At 38.1% G+C, this 18,920-nt stretch overlaps 1 protein-coding gene across 4 annotated transcripts in view; it reads left to right on the top strand.

Annotated features, from left to right (window-relative positions):
* Nucleotides 1-18,920, top strand: part of Kcnip4 (potassium voltage-gated channel interacting protein 4) — a 1,069,170-nt gene that overhangs the window by 927,971 nt on the left and 122,279 nt on the right. The window contains exon 2 of one of the 4 annotated variants that reach the window (XM_006976097.4): nucleotides 11,287-11,388. The exons of the other annotated variants lie outside the window; for them this stretch is intronic. Within the exon in view, the coding sequence (XP_006976159.1) occupies nucleotides 11,287-11,388 (102 nt within the window). The remainder of the gene's footprint in view (nucleotides 1-11,286; nucleotides 11,389-18,920) is intronic. 4 annotated transcript variants of the gene reach the window in all.

Below are 18,920 nucleotides of genomic sequence, written 5' to 3'. Positions count from 1 at the left end.
AATATCCTCCTCTATGTGAAGACTGCACAGTGAGACTCACCAAATAAATGGACTCATACATTGCCTGGAGCCATTGTTACTGTAACATCCAACCTAGAATGTCAGCCCAGGGACTGGGCTGATGGACAGGTGGCCTACCCTTGTACTACCTGCCATGCACTGGCTGAACACCTCTCTAGCTTTAATGTCCTTAACTATAATTTGTCTTTTGTATTAATCACACATGGTGCTCTTGCGAAGGTTGAATGAGCTAAGGCATGTGTTGCCCCTGCCTTATAGAAAACACTGTCCATCATTGTCCTAGCCCTGCATTTCAGGAGCTGTTTGCATACTCCCTCAGAGAAAGGTCATCACCAAGGTGAAATTTGTTTGCCTTTTCTGTACTGTGTTTAACTCCTCTGGGTTCACATTTTCCATCTCAGCTAAAATCTAAGCTATATGAAACCAAGGACTGTGTTTTTGCCAGGTCTGAGTAGGTATGCAATGAATACTGTTGAATGAAACACCAAGCTATGTAATATTAGACATCCACTCACAAAACATGTTTTTACCCATTTCACTCAGAGTAAAAATTAAAGTCATTCTGATGGACTAAAAACTGTAGAGGACATTAGAGAGAGTGCTTGAATGGAATGAACAAGGTCAAACAAGTTGTTTTCACCCCAAAGTTCTATCAATATATTATTAGTGAAGAGTGGACAGGCAATTGGAAAACTATAACACAGGATAGCCTGGACAATGACTAAGATACACACCAAATACTGTGCATAGGGTTGGTAGAATGAGATCATCTGCTATATACTAAGTATTTTATTAGATTCGAAACTAAACTTTATAAAATCAATATGCATTAAAAACAGTTTTCAAACTGTATCTTGATCTCTTACTATCAATATCAATACCACTCAACTATAGTTGTCTTTCTGGTTAAATACACAGTTAACTCATCAAAAGGAAAATCTGAAGTTATAATGATCTATAATTAAAGATGTTCAATATTTCAACATTTGAAAACTGGGCATGAGTAGAAATGAAAGAGTTAGCTTGAGAAACATGGTACCCTTGTAGGTCTGATACGTGTTTGTGTACCAAAGCAGATTACTGTTACAAGAATAACATATAAGAAGAGACTTCAGTGTAGTTGCTTAATGACTGCCGTATCAAAGAGACTTGGCTGTTATTTTTTTAAACACTCCATTTGCTTTGGTTTCTGAGCCTTAAGCACATTTCTCCAACCATCCACTGACTAATGAAGGAGAGACATATCTAGCCAGGAGCTGTATGTACCTTACTTGAATCTCCTTCCCAGCCCCGGAAAGAGCAAAGGCCACTGTTCTTATTTCTCTCCTGGTGTAGGTAAGATCAAAAGGGCTCTGTGGAAATAGGCTAGTTTCCCAGGCTTACAAACAAACAGTGCAGAATTCTGACTTAAACTAGCTATCTTTTTACTCTGTGCCTTTACTATGACGCCTCCCCCCACACACACCACCACCACCACATCCACCCAGTCTTCAGCTGCCTCTTCCTGCAAATTGAATGTTTTAGAAATGTTGTAACACTCTTCTAGTGTTTGTGGTGTAGTGAAGCGGCCCTTCAGCAATGAATGCATTAATGTATGGGAGCGGGAGGTGAACCACACTGTTTGCTACCACTGTACGATCACGGAATGTGTCCCGTGAATCAGGACATTTTGGAGCACAAAGGGCTTGACAGCACCAGCTGTTAGGGCAGCCTACAGCAAACCGGTAAAGAGACCTTGTCACCCTAATTACAAAAAGCTACTGACAACCTAACATGCCACACGAGAGACATCCCAAAATAAGACACTTTTGTAATTTATACAGAGAAGATAGAAAAAATGGATTTCAGTGAGGAATCCTAAAAGATCACAAGGCTGAATGGAGATGCAGCTCACAGACAGAGTGCTTGCCTAGTACAGGCATGGTACTGGGCCTGATTCCTAGTACCATACCGTCAAATAGAATTAAATAGAAGGAAGGGAGGGAGGAAGGAAAGGAGAGAGTGGGGAAGGGATGAGAGGGAGGGAGGAAAGACAAAAGAGAGGGAGGGAAGGAGAACCAAACAAAGCACCAAGAGAAACTGACACCTCTTTTCTCTGGCCAGCAGCTATTGTTCTCTAGCTAGCTGTGGTTTCTCTAGAAAATCAGGACAGTTCGAATAATTTAAAGTGCAGATTCCAAATTTTCAAATCAGCCACAAATGACTGGTAAAGACTACAAGCATCCAAAATAGAAAATACTTTTAGTCCCTGGTTTTTCAGATTAACTGTGTTCACCCTGTGCTGGATGTGGACAGCTGTGCCACTTTGGTTGTCTTGTGTATTAAATTTGCTCAAGGGAACTTACAATTATTATTATTGTTACTCTACTGACTAAACGCATTTCACAACAGTTCACTGAGAATAAAATCAACACAGAGTTAACAAGCTCGGATGAATGAGTGGTTAATCGAGTCGGGAATAGAGAGAAAGAGAGTAAAAGCAGAAACAAGAAAGAGATAAAGGGAAACAGGAGGAATGGGGAGATACAGTGACACGAGGAAGGAGAAAAGCAGGAGAGCTCATCAGAGAGATGAAAGGTACAGGGTAGACAAAGACAAAGACAAATGGACAAGAACTAAGAATGAAACAGAAGGAGCAAAAGAGACAGGCATCAAGAGAAAGAAAGGACCCAATAGATACTATAGAATTCATCACTGAATACATGGGTGTCTTTAGTTGCCCTGGGTGGAGTCAAACATGTTCATCTTCATTATTCCTATAGATTATTTCCAGGCAATTTCATTGTTTGCTGATTGACTCTTTCTTAGTTAACTAATAGAGAAAGTAACTGCTTTATAATCAAGCAAAACAAATCAGGCCAATTAGAAAGGCTAGCTTTGGGCATCTGAAAATGAGACATTAAATGAAGCGCAAGTATTTCTCCTAATGGTCAGCCATGGTAATTGCTGTTCCTCTTCTTAATGGTGAACCACTGAGGATAGACGTTAGGACTCAGTAAGGATTGCAATTGTGTGGACTGCCAGGACCTTTTAGAAAGTATTGAACCCTGAAAGTATCATGTGCTGTGTATTTTCAGGAACAGATTTGACAATATGTAGTGAACACTGAGAGAAAAAGAAGGAGGTAATGTATGTACAAGGAGAATTCATGAGTTCATCTAAAAATAAATACTTTAACAAATAGATGACATTTGTTACTAGTGAAAAATATATATCCTTCCCTGAGTACCCAAGTCACTGCTAATGAATCAGCCTGTCGCTGACTCTGAGGAAAACACCAACAGAATCACAGTGCCTCTGATGCTCCAGTGGTTTTTGTCATAGATATTGATCCAGGGAAAGGCACTACATCGCTCAAAATGTGATTGGCCATTTTCTTTTACCTGACATTCACAGGCTTAGGAGCTACAAGTAAACATGCACATAATTCACAAGCCTAAGTTAGAAAATGTACAGTTCCTGAATGATGCAGTAGGAGCCTTTATCTCAAAGCAAAACTGCAATATTTGCTGTCCACTATACTGCAAAAAGAGAAAAGATTAGCAAAGTTCTCATTATGATAAAAACTGCCCCTCTCCCTTACCACTATCAGAATTTGTTGAGTTCTTAATTCATGGTCCATCATTCAGAATTGAAACATATTATTTATATATGATGGTGTTCCTTGTGTATCAGAAAAGACAGAAAGTGAAAATGAACATTTGTATATAAAACTGCATCACCAGAGCAATGGAGGGGTCAGCTGGATGAGAAACCTATTTGTTTTCTGTAATGGGAGAAACAAGATGAAACTTCACCCACAAGAGTAGAGAATGCTCTTCCATTGACAAAACTTCAATGAAAGTGTCCCATGGATGTGCACAAGTGGTTTTTACTTTTTGTACTCTTTTGTTTCAGGAGTTTTGAAATGCTAGCATGCCAGCAGCTTTGGTTGATGTATAGATACAGGATAGGCAGTTGGTTTAGTTTTAATTATAACAACATGATTTATGAAGCTATCATTAGACTTTGTGGTTTATGTTGCCAATCAATTTAAAGGTATTATATTTTTATATTATAGAATCCAGTAGTATTACTTTAACAAATTAGTTATACAAATGATTATATAAATAATTCAATAATGATGTTAACACTTTATTTGTATATATATAATGTATACTTTGATAATTTGAAAATGCATGTGATGCCTTCTTGTCTCGTTGATATGTGTTTGATAAAACATGACTTCACTGCTCTCCAGTCAAGCATCTCTTCTTGCCAACATGTTTTTAATAATGTCTTGCTCTATGTAACTCGCACCATATAGTCTACCAAAAGAAGTCTACATCCAGTCCCTGTTGAGTATCTGATATACTGTATGTTTTTCTATATATGTTTTACTATTTATTCTTTATCTTCCATAATCTAAGATTCACATAAAAATAAGGTGTTTTTAATGTATTGCACTGGGATAGTAACTAGTAGGTACTGAAGAAACAGTTGAGTGAATGAATTAATGAACAAATAGAATTTTATCACAAAAGAATCAGAGTTATCAAGAGAAATCAGTAATCTAAGCATCCCATGTGTTAGGGGTTAGGGTAAATGTTGCCTGTTGGATACCTCACAGCAGATACTTTTATGTTACCACTGCACATACAATTATACAAAGGAAACCATTTGTTTGTAAATAGGCATTTATAATAAACATTGTGAATACTTTAGTATATAAATGGTTATGGGATGTATGGTAATTCATCTCTGAAAATATGTCGTCTCTGTGGGGGTGAGATACAATGGTAACTTTCAGGCTACCTCCCTGCCCCCTGATTTCCTTTTAGTATTACTGCTGGAGAGTAGAGCGACATCCCCTAACTCTGTCAGCACTGTCCCCATCAGAGGAGCTTCACACTCAGCTCCCCTTTAAGGATGTGGGGAGAGGCTCTAGAAAAGTAAATTATGCAAATTCTAAATGCATCTCTAATCACAGCCCTGATGTTAGACTTCTCAGTCAAAAAAAGTACATAATCTGTTTTCATGCTTTGGTGGACACTGATTGAACAATTTATATATTAGACACTGTGAAAATGGTGGAAATACAGTAATGAATGAGAAACATAGTTACAGATTCAATTATGCAGTTGGATATAATTCTATCATTTTACAGAATTGGGATTTGTCCCCAGTAGTGTTTGTCTCTCTGTTAGGTTCCTAAATTATTTTGAATTAACTACATATTTTATGTATGACATTTCAATTCCTCTGTTGAAGCTTTAGACATACTTCCTGGTATTACATTTAATTGTGTCCTAGCATCTAGAAATTACAGTGTATCTTCTTCTTCACTTACTTTGGGCTACTTGGAATTAACATGGTCCCACTCTGTAGGAAATATAAGAACCACATAGTGGTAAATTCCACTTACCCCTTTTCACTCTTCATGCTGTTTGTTTCAGAAAATTTCCATCTGTAAATATCATAAACTTCACAGTACATTTTGTTTAAAACAAAAATGATAAGCAGCAAGTTTTTTTTCTATTAAATCAGATATAACTTTTAAGTTTCTATCTGGAAATTTGTGTGTCCATATCATATCATTTTCCCTTAGCCCAAGCAAATATTTTATTATATCTTGCAAGATAGGGTCAATGACTATATATATATATTGCACCTTTGCCTTATCTGAAGAAATCATACCTTCACCTTCATTTTCCAAAAGAACTGATTTGAATGAGTATAGAAATCTGGTTTAGTGCTCTTTGTATTAAACCTGAGAGCAGTGAAATGTCATTACATCATCCAAACTCTAATGTATCCCACAATACACTATATCGTTGTTTTCCTCCCTCATAGGTATTTTTTCTTTTTTTAAAAAAATTTCATTTTTAGTTCTTTGTGATTCTTTTTAAATTTGTCTTGCTTGGGGGCATTTGGGCAATTATTTCTTCAAAAATCTCTCTCTGTTCTCTTATTCTCCAGTCATTTTTACATTCTTGGTATTTGGCACAGGTCCCAAGACTCTCATTAATTATCTATTCCTATTATTCAAACTTGATGACTTATTTCTTTTGTTATCTGCTCAAGCTTTACAACCCATTTGTTAGCAATCCCCCAAGTGCTAGTAAGTCACACTAAATAAATGAAGTTTTGTACCATTAAGGTAAATTGTAATTAAAATATAATTATATCACTTTAGCCCTTCCCTCCTTCTAACTCCTCCCATGTCTCCTCCCTCCAACTTTTTCCATGCCCCCTTACTTCCTACTTCCTTTCAAATTGATGGCCTCTTTTTGTTGCATTTGTTTACACGCACGCACGCGCGCGCGCACGCACACACACACACACACATACACACACACACACACACACACATACACATGCACCATCATAAATTTACAAATAAAGCCTGATGAATATGTTTTTGTTGTTTGTGTGAATATGATTTCAGGGATGACCACTTTAATTGGATATCCAGCTAGGAGGCTTATTTCTGGGAGAGGGTAATTCTCTCTCTCTCTCTCTCTCTCTCTCTCTCTCTCTCTCTCTCTCTCTCTCTCTCTCTCTCTCTCAGCAGTCATTAGTTGCTGTAATTCTTTGTCTCGGGAATAGATCTTAAGAGATTATTTTCTTTTTTTGCATTGGTGTGTTTGTTGATATTGTCATTGTTCAGGTCTTGTTTAGGCAGCCAATTCTAGGAGGCACAGTCTCATAATAAACTCCCTGGTCCTGTGCCTCTTAGAATCTTTCTAATTTTCAGTATCTCACTTTGCACCTTCTTGCTTTTTTGTGTTGCTTTAATCCCATTTCTGAAAAGTTCCCCAATATTTAGTCATCATTTTCTTTGAAGCCATTTATCATCCATTCCAATAGCTGTGTCCATCTGACATCTATTCGTGTTCCTTCCTTTTTCTCTTGATTATGGGTTATGAACTGCCACTTCCCTTGCATGTCAGGAGGTACCTCATAGGAAAACTGACACTCTTACCTCGTGATGTAGAAAGTTTAGGTTGCATGAACTGTCTTTTTTTTAATTTGATAATTTAATTTAATTTTACATATCAGCCACGGATTCCCCTGTCCTCCCTCCTCCTGCCCCCTCCACCCTCCCCCAACCCACCCCCCATTCCCATCTCATCCAGGGCAAGGACTCCCTGGGGATATGGCTCATCCTGGTAGATTCAGTAGAGGCCCATTGACTGTCTTTAAATAGTAATTTATATTATTCTAGAAGATATTTCAATGTGCAGTTTTAAATATTTCCAGCTTTTGTTATTTCCTTTTAACTGACCTACAATTTGGGTTATCATGAGAATGGTCCTCACTCTTGGAAATTATCCTTCCTCTCATGTAGCCTTTCTGGGCTCATAAAGAATGACAGAGGCCTTCAACACCATTGGTGCCTTTAGTTTTATCTTCTTTTCTTTTAAGGGTGGGTAAAGTTGTGTGTGTGTGTGTGTGTGTGTGTGTGTGTGTGTGTGTGTGTGTGTGTGTGTGTGTGTGACTGAGCCAGAACTTCAATACTGCTGAGTACTTGGGTCTTCTACTATCATTTTATTCTTAGCCCTGAAGCAGCTTCTGCTGCCTCATATGCATTATGATACACCGTCTTGAACTTGCATTTCCCAACCCTTACTCAAAAATCTACTGTGTAATCCTCACACAGGTTCCAGAAACACTCCTTACTAGGTATAAAAATCACTTCTCTATTTCCTTAAAATTACGTCTACTGCAGAAGTCTCATTCATGTCTGGATCTCAGCTCAGTGAGCTTGGACTTCACCTTTATAAACCCTGTGGGGATCATGCTGCAAGTCAGAAAGAACCCTTATGGGAGTTCACCTCTTGGGTTTCTCTTCTCTTATGCATCGACCGTTCTATACTGCTTATTTTCTATGATTACAATAGTTTGCCTTAAAATGTTTATTTAGGTATATGATTGTTCACAGTGACAGGGCACCCAATAACACTTATTCATTGACCACTAAGTGTAGCATTCTTCAACACTATATTACAGTAGGAAGATACACTGTAAATATGTGCTTTTGTAGTTAGTTATACTGCCTATTACTAAAAGGAAGGGAAAGCTACAGGAATATGTCAACATTCTTCATGCTTTCTGATTTAATGTCTTAGGCACTCCTCAGGGACCACTCTTAGAACAGAAATCACAAGGGCAAATGGCCATGAGCAAGGCAAAAAGGAAGAGAAGCAAAATTCTAAAGTTTATATGCAGATAACGACCTATTCAAAGGCTCCAGGGCTGGAAGGAATGTGGTATATTCATATAAAGAAGAAAAAGAAGGTCTAACATTCACTGGTTTCACATGACAGAACTGTCATTGGGTCAATATTTCATATGTTATTCCACCTGATAGCAACAACTTGTTGAGCAGACATTGTGCTAAGCTTATTTTCCTAGAGAGGAAAATGGAAATATAGAGAGATTAAGTAACCAACCCTAGATCTGTACTGTGATATGACTGGGAGCTGACTACTTCCATGTCTGGACACTAAACTGATACATTTTTAAGGAGAAAAGTGTAGCATGAGCTGACATCAGAGGAAAAAAAAGGAAGAAGGATGAGAAGAGGAAGAGAATTAATCATGGCCACACCCTGCTCTCTACTAGCTATTTGCAGCTACTTTTACTTCACTGAAATAAAAATACCTGATGGAAATAATTTCGAAGAGAAAAGGGTATTTAGGATCACTGGTTCCTAGGGTTTCAGAGCATCATGGCAGGTAAGCCATGGTGGGTGGAGCAGCTTAGATCATGCTGGTGCACACCTAGGGTAGAATCTTCATCTTAAGGCAGATCACGAAGCAGAGTGAGACAGAACGTAGGCAAGGAACACATGGACTGAGTTACCTACTTCTTCCAGTTATGCCCCATCCCATGAAGATTCCAGAATCTACCCAGATAACACCATCAACTAAGGACCAATCAAAATATATGCCTAAGGGGCAGGGGTCATTCTAATCCTCATACCCATAAAATATAAAAATGTATTCACAAAAGAGACATTTAAAATCATTGCATGAAGAAAACAGAGATGACTAAAGTGTAATGATCTCTACAAGGCCACTAGAGTGAAATAGTAAAAAGCAGGGACTTCTGAAGTTTAATTTAGAGTGACAACTTGTTTCTCTTACCAAATAAGAGGTGAGGCGACAGGGGTAACTTTAATAGTTGTGAGTAGTTGGGGAGTAGGAGGAATCTTCCCCTCCCCACATAAAATCCGAGCTGGTAAATACCAGAGTTCATGGAACAAACAGGAAATCAAGCAATAGGGAAACATCTCTTTTATTTCTGACAAAATTACAGAGTCTGGCTAGACGTCAAGAAATCTAATCTGGAGCAAAGAAACCAGGACAGAAGTTCCCTTGGTGTCGGTCTGTGTCCCACCACAGAAGGCTAGCAGAACCTCCGTCATCAACTTCCTTGTCTCCTAACGATGACAGGGTGTGATAAGATGAGATGCTGGACCACTGGGGCTGGTAGAACAAACACGCAAGAGGTCTCTCCCCATGGGCCAGGTGGAGACAGGAAGGGACAATTTGCCAGAGCAAAATGTCTGAACTGTTTCAAAGGCAGACTGGGGGTAGCGATGTTGACCATTGATGAAGGGCTGACTATGCAGAAGGATGCAGCACGTACCTTGTCATCTGTAGCACATATCTTACCATGGCAGAAAGGAAACAACAGAGAACACCACATGCCTGCCTGAGAATGAAATGTAAGACTATAATGCCTCAGAGTTTCCTAAGGAGGGGGTGCCTAGGTGAGAGGGTTCTTCCAGAAACAGAGAAGGAGCAAGCAAATTGGCATGTATGCTATAGAAATCAAACATAAAACATAGAAATTGATGTTGGTCTTTATACACCCAATGTGAATTTATTGACCTTTTATTTTGTGGCACAGCATCAGCCTATTCTGAGGAAGTCAGTGAAAGGGTTGTTTCACATTAGCTAAGTGGCCAGGCTGGGAGGACGATTTGTGAGTTCCTACAACGCCAGAAAGGATGATTTAGCCAGTGATCAAGGAGGTAGAGCAGTAAGGAGTGGATGAAAAGTGCCACATAGTGATGCAGTTTCGAATCATGTGCAGACTGAGGGACCTTGGTCCCAGACAGCACAAAGTTCTAAGAGCTCTCTTAATCAGGGAGATGATCTGTTGTGGTTTGTATATTTAACCTCTTCATTTTGTCACCCCCTCACATAAGAGTTTTAGCTGCTGTGTTTTCATGGTGAGGTGGAGATAGATCTCTCGGTTCAGGGTCAGGGCTTGCTTAAAATCCCAAGGCAGGAACAGTAAAATAGAAAAGGAACAGAGGGCATATTTGCCACATCCCCATCACAAAGAATTCTAACTTCAATTTAATTGATTCTCTTGGGGTTGCCTTACATCAGACAGCTTTCAAACTAGTTCAGGGGAAGCAATTTGTATTAATAAGCAGATACAGGCTTTCAGGCATTTTGAGTGGCTGGGATGTTGTTGAATTGAAAGCCGTGGGTTCCTGACAAGACCAGTTGTCTCCGGTACTTTCTGGCTTGCCTATGGAGCCACCACGGGTTTCTGTAAGTCTCCTCCAACTGCCTGAAGTCATGGATGCACTTGGAGTGCACCAGGCTCTAATCCTGGGTTAACACTGTGGAAGCACACCGTGCTTGCTCTGGGACGGCTTCACTTGAACAAGCTCCATTCATTAACGTCACTATGTGAAAAATGTGAAGGATTTCCACATATCCGGACTCCTCAACATATGCTAATGAGACTGCTTGTCAAGGACTTTGATTTTCTCACTTTCAGGGAAGGCAAAGGTACTATCAGGTGATTGCTGTGTGTGTGATTTATGAGGGCAGCCACCTCCTTTGTAATCAAAGAAGGGAGCAACGAGAAGAGAAGATTGTGTTGCAGGCCCTTGACACTGGTTTGAATATTGAAATTTCAATCCAACTATTTCCAGTAGTATTGGCTATGCTTTCGATTTGAGACCCAAAATAAGCCACCAAATTTTACTCTTGTCATCCACTGAAAATCCTTTCACTCTGTTTTTCTTTGGTAATCATCACCTTTAAAGCAACGTAAGAACTCTACATAACAGGTAAATAAGGAAACCAACTTTGGGGGCTCTAACCCACTGTCTGTGTCTGCCTGCCTGAGTGAGCAGCCTGAGTGAGCTGGCCATCTCCCTATCCTGCTTGCCCAGCTTGCCTGGTGACCCCTGCAGCCCTGGGAGTCCCTCTGTGCGGAAGGCACTAACAGAACCGCTCGTGTATTTTCTAGGTTTCCTCTACGCTCAGAACAACACCAAGCGCAGCATTAAAGAGCGGCTCATGAAGCTCTTGCCCTGCTCCGCTGCCAAAACGTCGTCTCCTGCTATTCAAAGCAAGTTTCCTTTTCTTTTCGCCCCCAAATTGTTTGCTTTGCTTGTTTAGGTCCACACGCAGTGCAATTTCTGTTTCTAAAAAGAATCGATATGTCATCTCCCGTGAAGCAATGTCTATTTACAGCTCGTGTTTATCTGAAACACCGCGGTACTAGCAACAGGCACTTTTCATTTGGCAGACTGAAAGCTTGGCGTCGATGTGGGTAACAGAGGCCCATGCTTTCTGACACCGAGGCATGTCTGTTTCATCCGAGGCCTGGGGACTAGCCTTAGGGATAGCTTTGCCTAAAACGGTTGCTCAGCAGCTGACAATTTAAGCTATATTACTTTTCAAGTTTTTCTTTTTTTTTTTTTTGTCTAGTTTAAACATAAAATGTCCATATTTATGGAGTGCCATGTGGTGTTTTGATACATGTATATTCTGCATAATGCTCAGATGGAGAAACATATCCATGTTCCCAAACATTTCTCTTTTCTTTGCTGCCAAATATCCCAAACCCCTACTATGTCTAGCTTTTCTGGGATAAATGACATCGTCACCAATGGCCACTCTGATATACAATAAAACCCATATCTAGCTATAACTTAGTAACCATAAATTAACTGTCCTCATCCCTTGTTCCAAGCTATGCTTCTCAGTAGCTGGTACATGCTATTATACTTTCAACTTCTAGGAAATCAACCTTTAAAAAGTCCATGCATAAATGAAATGATGCAGAATTTGTCATCCTGTGCCGGCTTATTACAGTTAATGATGGCCTGTTCCACCCATGTTCTCACATATGACAACAATTTATTCTTTTCCAGGCTAAATAGTGCTCCTCTGTATATATTAACTACGTTGAATATACATATTTACCCAGTAATAGTTACCTAGTAGGTTAATTATTTTTCTTGGCTACGGTGAATAGTTCTGCAATGAACATGGAAGGTGAAAGTACAGGTGTCTCTTTAACATATCAATTACATTTACTGTAAAGATATTGCTAAATTATATGATATATATATACATATAGAAACATCTATACTATTTTTATTCAATTTCTAATGTAATTTCATTTTTTAAGTATAAATCTCTTTCCCTTTGTTTATCCTCTGCCCACATTGGTTAAGGTTCTCTAGAAAATCAGAACCAATACACAAACACAATCATTAGCACATACATATATGTGCACACATTTACATATTATATATGGACATATGTATATTCCAACATGCATATTTATGTCTAAACACACACACACACATAAATACAATTATTTTGGCTTATAGGACTGTGGCAATGAATGGGCTGGAAAGTTAGGCAGCATTTGATGCTGTGAAATAGAATCAAGATTCTTTCTGAGGAACACTCAGGTTTGTTCAACACCTCAAATGATTACATAGTAATCCAGAGTAATCTGTCCTTTACTTGTAGTGTATTGATTGTAGCCATCACCACTTTTATATACTACCTCCACATCAACACTTAGATTAGTGTTTGATGGAATAACTGAACACTCTGGCTTAGCCAGGTTGACACATGAAACTAACTAGCACACTGGTCTGCCATCTCTTTCTTGACAACTGTGTGGCATCATTGTGGATTAGAGATAGAGAGCCCCTAAAGAGAGGACATTGGTAACTTTGTAAAGATATTAAATGCCACTGACCCTGTGAACTTAAGAGGAGTGTATATACAAAAGGAAGTTTATATTAATTAATTTCCAAGCATCAAACAGCTCCTAGAAGGTGGTCTTTCCTACTAAGAAAATAGAGCATTAAGAATATTCAAGCTGTGTGTCAAGAGACATATGTTCACCTAACTTCTTTACATTCTGCCATATCCTTTTGTAGAAACCATTGATTCAATTGGTAATTTAAACTATAAATACCACCACACTCCACAACACAAATGGAGAAAATATGGAAGGAACTTCAAAAAGGAAAGTATATTGAGTTGAAAGTCCTATAACTAAAAAACAAAGCAGTTGTTTTGAATGATGCTATATCATATTAGTGAGATCTAGCAGGCATGTGGACCCATTCAGTGAATACTTTTCATAAGCTAGTCACCATGAAATGTGTCAAGAGCAGTCAATAAACTGCATTTAAAAACACAGAGCAAAATCCAAAACAGTAAACACATGGTAGGTAGTCTACCCAATTAGATCTTGCATAACAATAAAAAATGATGTTTTCCTGGTAGAAATTTCATGTGCAAAATTAGTAAAAGTATTATTGTAGCACACTGTTTATTTTTTTTTCATTTCACACTTATACACATACAACAGTTCACTAGTAAGATGTAACATGTCAGCAGCAACCTACAAGGCTATAATATAGAGGAATGAATGAACTGCTTTAATCTGATATGGTGCTGAAGCTGCAGGGTTTAGCACTGCTTGTCAGAGATGACTGGCTATTAGAGCAATTGTTTTCCTCCTCCCAAGGTGGAGTCAACATTGCCAAGTTACCTGATATTTGCTGAAAACATAGTCATACATAGCCTATATACAGTTAAAATGTAAGTGTCAAATATGTCTCCATTATTTGCTTAGGGAAGAACAAAATTGTCAGATTCTGCTAGCATTTTCCCTGCATGAAATATCTAGCAAAAGCAAATAAGTTTAACTCTGCCCTACCCTAAAAGGATATTTGTTGAAATTACAGCCAGGGACAAAAATGTTATAAACATAAAGAATGAGAATAACCAAAATCTCATATTTGATAAATTCAACATACTCATCCATTAGGGAAATAAAAATTAAAGTAGCATTAAGACTTTATTTCATGTCTTTCAGGATGGTAATTATAAAGAAAATGAATAGCAATAAATTATGGTGAGGAAAGAAATCCCTTTATATCCACTAATAGGATATAAATACAGCCTGACACTATGGAAAACATGTGAAGGCTCCTAAAATATCCACAAGCAGATCTAGTCTACAACTCAACTGACTCATTTCTGGGTATATACCCAAAGGATTCTAAGTCAATATGCAACAGGGATACCTGTACACTCCTGTTTATCATAGTACTATTCAGAACAGCCAAGTTACAATATCAGTTTTAGGTGTATATCAACAGATGAATGAAGATAATGTCGTATGAATAATAGAGTTCTACTCAACTATAATGAACAAATTTATATAATTTGCTGCAAATAGCTGTACCATGAGACTATTATTATATATATTATAAATATAATATATAGTCAGTTTTGAAAGACAAATATATCATATTTTCTCTCATTTATGGATACTAGATTTTATAATGATACATTTTATATATATAATATATGCAGTTATGCTTAAAGTATATATATATATATATATATGTAAAATAACTACATGTTATACTTGAAAGAAAATTTTTATAAAACCAAGGAACATAGACAATTAATATATACTAATTTTTAAAAACTAGAAAGTAGCTGTTGTTTACATCATCCTAAACACGTAATATGATTTGTGGGCCCTATACATCTTCAGAAGACTCTACTCAGTAGCAACTATTTTCAAGTATCCAACTCTCACAAGAAAACCTATCATGTAGGAATAGCTTACTTGAAAACAGGACAATGAATCCCATTACTATGTGTCTCAGTTTGGATTTTTATTGCTATGAAGAGACACCATGACCACTGGGAATTCTTGTAAGAAAAACATTTAATTGAGGTGGCTCGCTTACAGTTTCAGAAGTTAAGTTTATTACTATTATGGTGAGGAGCATGGCAGCATACAGGCAGATGTGCTGCTATAGCTCAGAGACCTTACATCTTGATAGGCAGGCAACAGGAAGTTGACTGACTGTCACATTGAGGGACACTTGAGCAAAAGAGACCTCAAAGCCCACCCCCATAGTGACACACTTCCTCTAACAAGGCCACAACTCCTAATAGTGCCACTCCTTTTGGGGGACATTTTCTTTCAAACCACCACGCTATGTTTGTTAACCAAGTGATCCTATTAGCTCCCTTCTGTGGACTAGATACTAACATTTGTGCACAATGTAAAAATATGCCATGTGAATATGGGATAAGAGGTGGGTAAATTAAACAAACAGCAGATAAGCAGAGACTTATAAGACCCTAGAAGAAAGGTATACCTATGCCGTGCCTGGGCTTAGAGAAACCGAAGATGAGTCTTGACTTACCTGAGAGGTTCCAGGCATGATTGACCTCTGAGTGGTAGTGGGAACTATACATGACATCATGAGACTTCCAATGCTGTGTGTCTGAGAGTTAGCTTCATTTAGAGAAGCCTAAGCTCTTGCTAAGCCATGAAGCACTTTGAGCACAGAATTAGAAAACCTAAAACTTGAAGGATCAAGGGAAGACACCTACCTGGTCTCCCCATTTAGTATAAAAGAGAATCATTGATCCTTACCAGATAGCAGGATTGCTTCTTCTGAAAACTACCTATGAGACTGTAGCCATCTTTATGTAGCATTTTGCAGTGTGCCTGAAAAAGCCCATCTATGAACATGTCTGTGCTAGCCCCACCCTAAGAGCAAGGCACAGTGAGTTTGCTTCTTCTCCTTTATCACGGCCTGTTCTTCACCACCACCCTACCCATCCCTCCTCCTCCTTCACTTTATAGTCACTTATTCAATGCAGACTTTAAATATTATTTCTGCTGTGCATGATTCACACTAAAACACTAAAAGAAGTAGCTCATGGTAAAGAGTTTATGAAAGACCATATCTTTCCAAATGGTTACAAATAAAATATTTAATAAGGGGTAAAATATATAATATTCCAAATTAAAGTTTTAAGCATATATCTTGATTCTGATTGTTGAGAAAAGTGACAAACCAAAGTTCAAAATTCCAACTACCTTAGAAATATTTTGGAAAGCTGTGCCTATCTTTGAAGACAAAGAAGTAATTGCTTAAGGCAATGGTCTATGTTCTCTTTCTCTACTCAATCCACCTGGTAGTAGTTGATAATTAGAAATTGATGTAATTTAGTGAACATTAATTTAGGGTGTAGAGTTCTTCCTTGTGTTAATAACTCCTGAACAAGAGTGAGAACTGAGATAAGACAAATAGAGGCTAGAAACATCTGCCTAATAAATTAAGGATTGCCTTGTTCAAGGTTTGACTCACTCAGCTATCCCCGATCACCAAATTTTTCACTAATCTTTGAGTGTCCATCCCAGGCTATTGATGAAACAGCCAAGTAGCAGCCTAATGGCCTCACTCAGCAGTAGTCTAGGAGTTCCCCTGTCACTTGTCTGGCATCACCAGCTACCTACTTTCTGTTCTCTCCTCCCCTTTTCGTGCTCAGTGAACTAATGTCAATTTTCTCTCTCAGATGTAAACTCACCTCTGTACATCTGGTGCTATGGCACTGATTGTGTCCACTGCATTTTTCCAAGAATAACTGAAAGAGATAGAGAGACACACCATCTGGACACATATTGGATTCCTGTTGTGCTTGTTACTAAATAAATTCCTGGACTATTTTGCCCCACAGTTTCCTTATTCATTCATTATTCCACGTTCTTTGATTTATTTAGAGAGATTATGTGAAACATTCATGATACTCTAGGAGAGGAGGGCATTTTTCAAGTTATATCTCTCATGAAACTTATTTGAGAAGGTAGAGATAACATGAAAACAAAAATAATCCCTTCCTGATGTATATTGTGAAGGAAGCAAATGTGTGGTGATATATTTAATGTGCACTATGGAGATATATGGGCTGGGTCAGGGCAAACCTCACTAATGAAGTAATGTCTGAGAGCCTGAAAAGAGAAACTGATGGAAGTGAGGGGAGGAAAGGAGCATAGCATATTGGAGATACAGAAAGCTTTCTGTTACCATCTGAAGATGTATTATTATTGTCACAGGATTAAATAAAATACTTCACAGGAAGCACCACTAGAATAAATAAATGACAAGTTGTAGCCCAACAAATATGACCTGAGAAGGGTAATTATTTGTCACTTAAAATACCTGAAAAACCTTGGCACAGTACAACGAAACCTTCCCAACTTGCAGAGTTAGGTTTCCAGTCCTTAGCCTATGTTTCCAGCAGTTTTCAGGCAGAGCTGTATTCATCACGTATGGCATCCACTGAGAAGAATCCTGTAATTTCCACCACAGTTGTTTTATTCATAGACCTTCAAATTAATAAGAAATCTGGGAAATCACTGAGTCTGAACTTCTACTTACAGGAATGTGGATTTTACATATTCCCCTCTGTCCTCTTCTCTCTGATTCCATGTTTGTCCTTCCTATTGGCTAGACCCAATGAGAAGCCAGAGGATCAAAATGTGTACATAATATTGCTAATAAAATTCAGCCTCTTCACTGAAAGCACAAGGAATGGGTAGAGGGTTGAGCCAGGGGAACAATATAAACTTATTACGACCTAAATTCTGTACATTGTTAGAGCCAGGAATTGCTGTCTTCAGAAGCAGTACAAGTCTCAAATTCAGTCACATGATTTTTCATATATATTCTTAATCCTAAAACACGGCAACTAGCATATATATGTGTGTTGATGAATGCTTGTTTATATAATCAAGGAGCTTGAGAACCCATTTCACATGTGGCTTAGAATCAAGAATTTCCAGAAGCAACACAAATGTGACTACAAATTGCTTTTACTTCCAAAACAAAATATGGGCTGAACCTATGGCTGTAACTCTTAAATGAATAGCCAAATCATTCACTTTATCTCTAAAAAGTAGCAATAATTTTCCTGTTTATTCAAATGATGTTATCATGACTAAAAGGGTACTTACTGATAATAGCCAGGAACTCTTACAAAAGAGGAAGCATTAAACACTTGATTATATGTTTTTATATTTATGCACATTTTTATTTAAATCAGGGTCACAATAGCACCCTTTTAGTAATGTTTCAGTGTTCTCATTCAATCAAAATCATTTATTTGCGAAATTAATGTTTTTGGTTCATAATTTTTTTCCCTTTTATTTTATTTTACAATACCATTCAGTTCTACATATCAGCCACGGATTCCCTTGTTCTCCCCCCTCCTGCCCCCCTCCCCTTCCCCCAGCCCACCCCCGATTCCCACCTCCAAGGTCCTGAATTGGTTCAGAATTTTCATTGACTTGAAAAAAGGTAAAGAAGAGATGGGACAAGGTCATAATCCTTAGACTAGACTACTCTTAACTGATAATGCAATCACATGCGTATTGGCATGAATAATTGCAAGGCATGATTTCCTAACTACAATAAGAGTCTTGGTGTCAAATGTCGCTTAGGATTTTGGTAGGTCTTATTTTTCCTGGTAACATATTCTTCATGGGAATTTTCACATGCCTGTGTTGGCAGAGAATTCACCAGAATTTTTTTTTTTGGGGGGGGGTGGTGGTAGATTTTTTTTTCTCAAAAGGAACCTTCAACTGCCAACATAACGGTAATTAGAAACACAACAGCAACCCCCAGGAAACTTTTTAAAAAGTCTGGTTTCTGACAAGTAATTAATCTCATGCTATATCTTCCTTGGTGAATTTAGATAAAACCTCCAACCTAGGCAAATAGGAAAATTGATGGAAGACCTGAGGAATAA

Source organism: Peromyscus maniculatus, chromosome 10 (genome assembly GCF_049852395.1).
Source record: "Peromyscus maniculatus bairdii isolate BWxNUB_F1_BW_parent chromosome 10, HU_Pman_BW_mat_3.1, whole genome shotgun sequence".
Taxonomy (NCBI): domain Eukaryota; kingdom Metazoa; phylum Chordata; class Mammalia; order Rodentia; family Cricetidae; genus Peromyscus; species Peromyscus maniculatus.
Note: the sequence above shows the minus strand (reverse complement) of the source record. Positions and strands in the feature narration are given on the sequence as shown.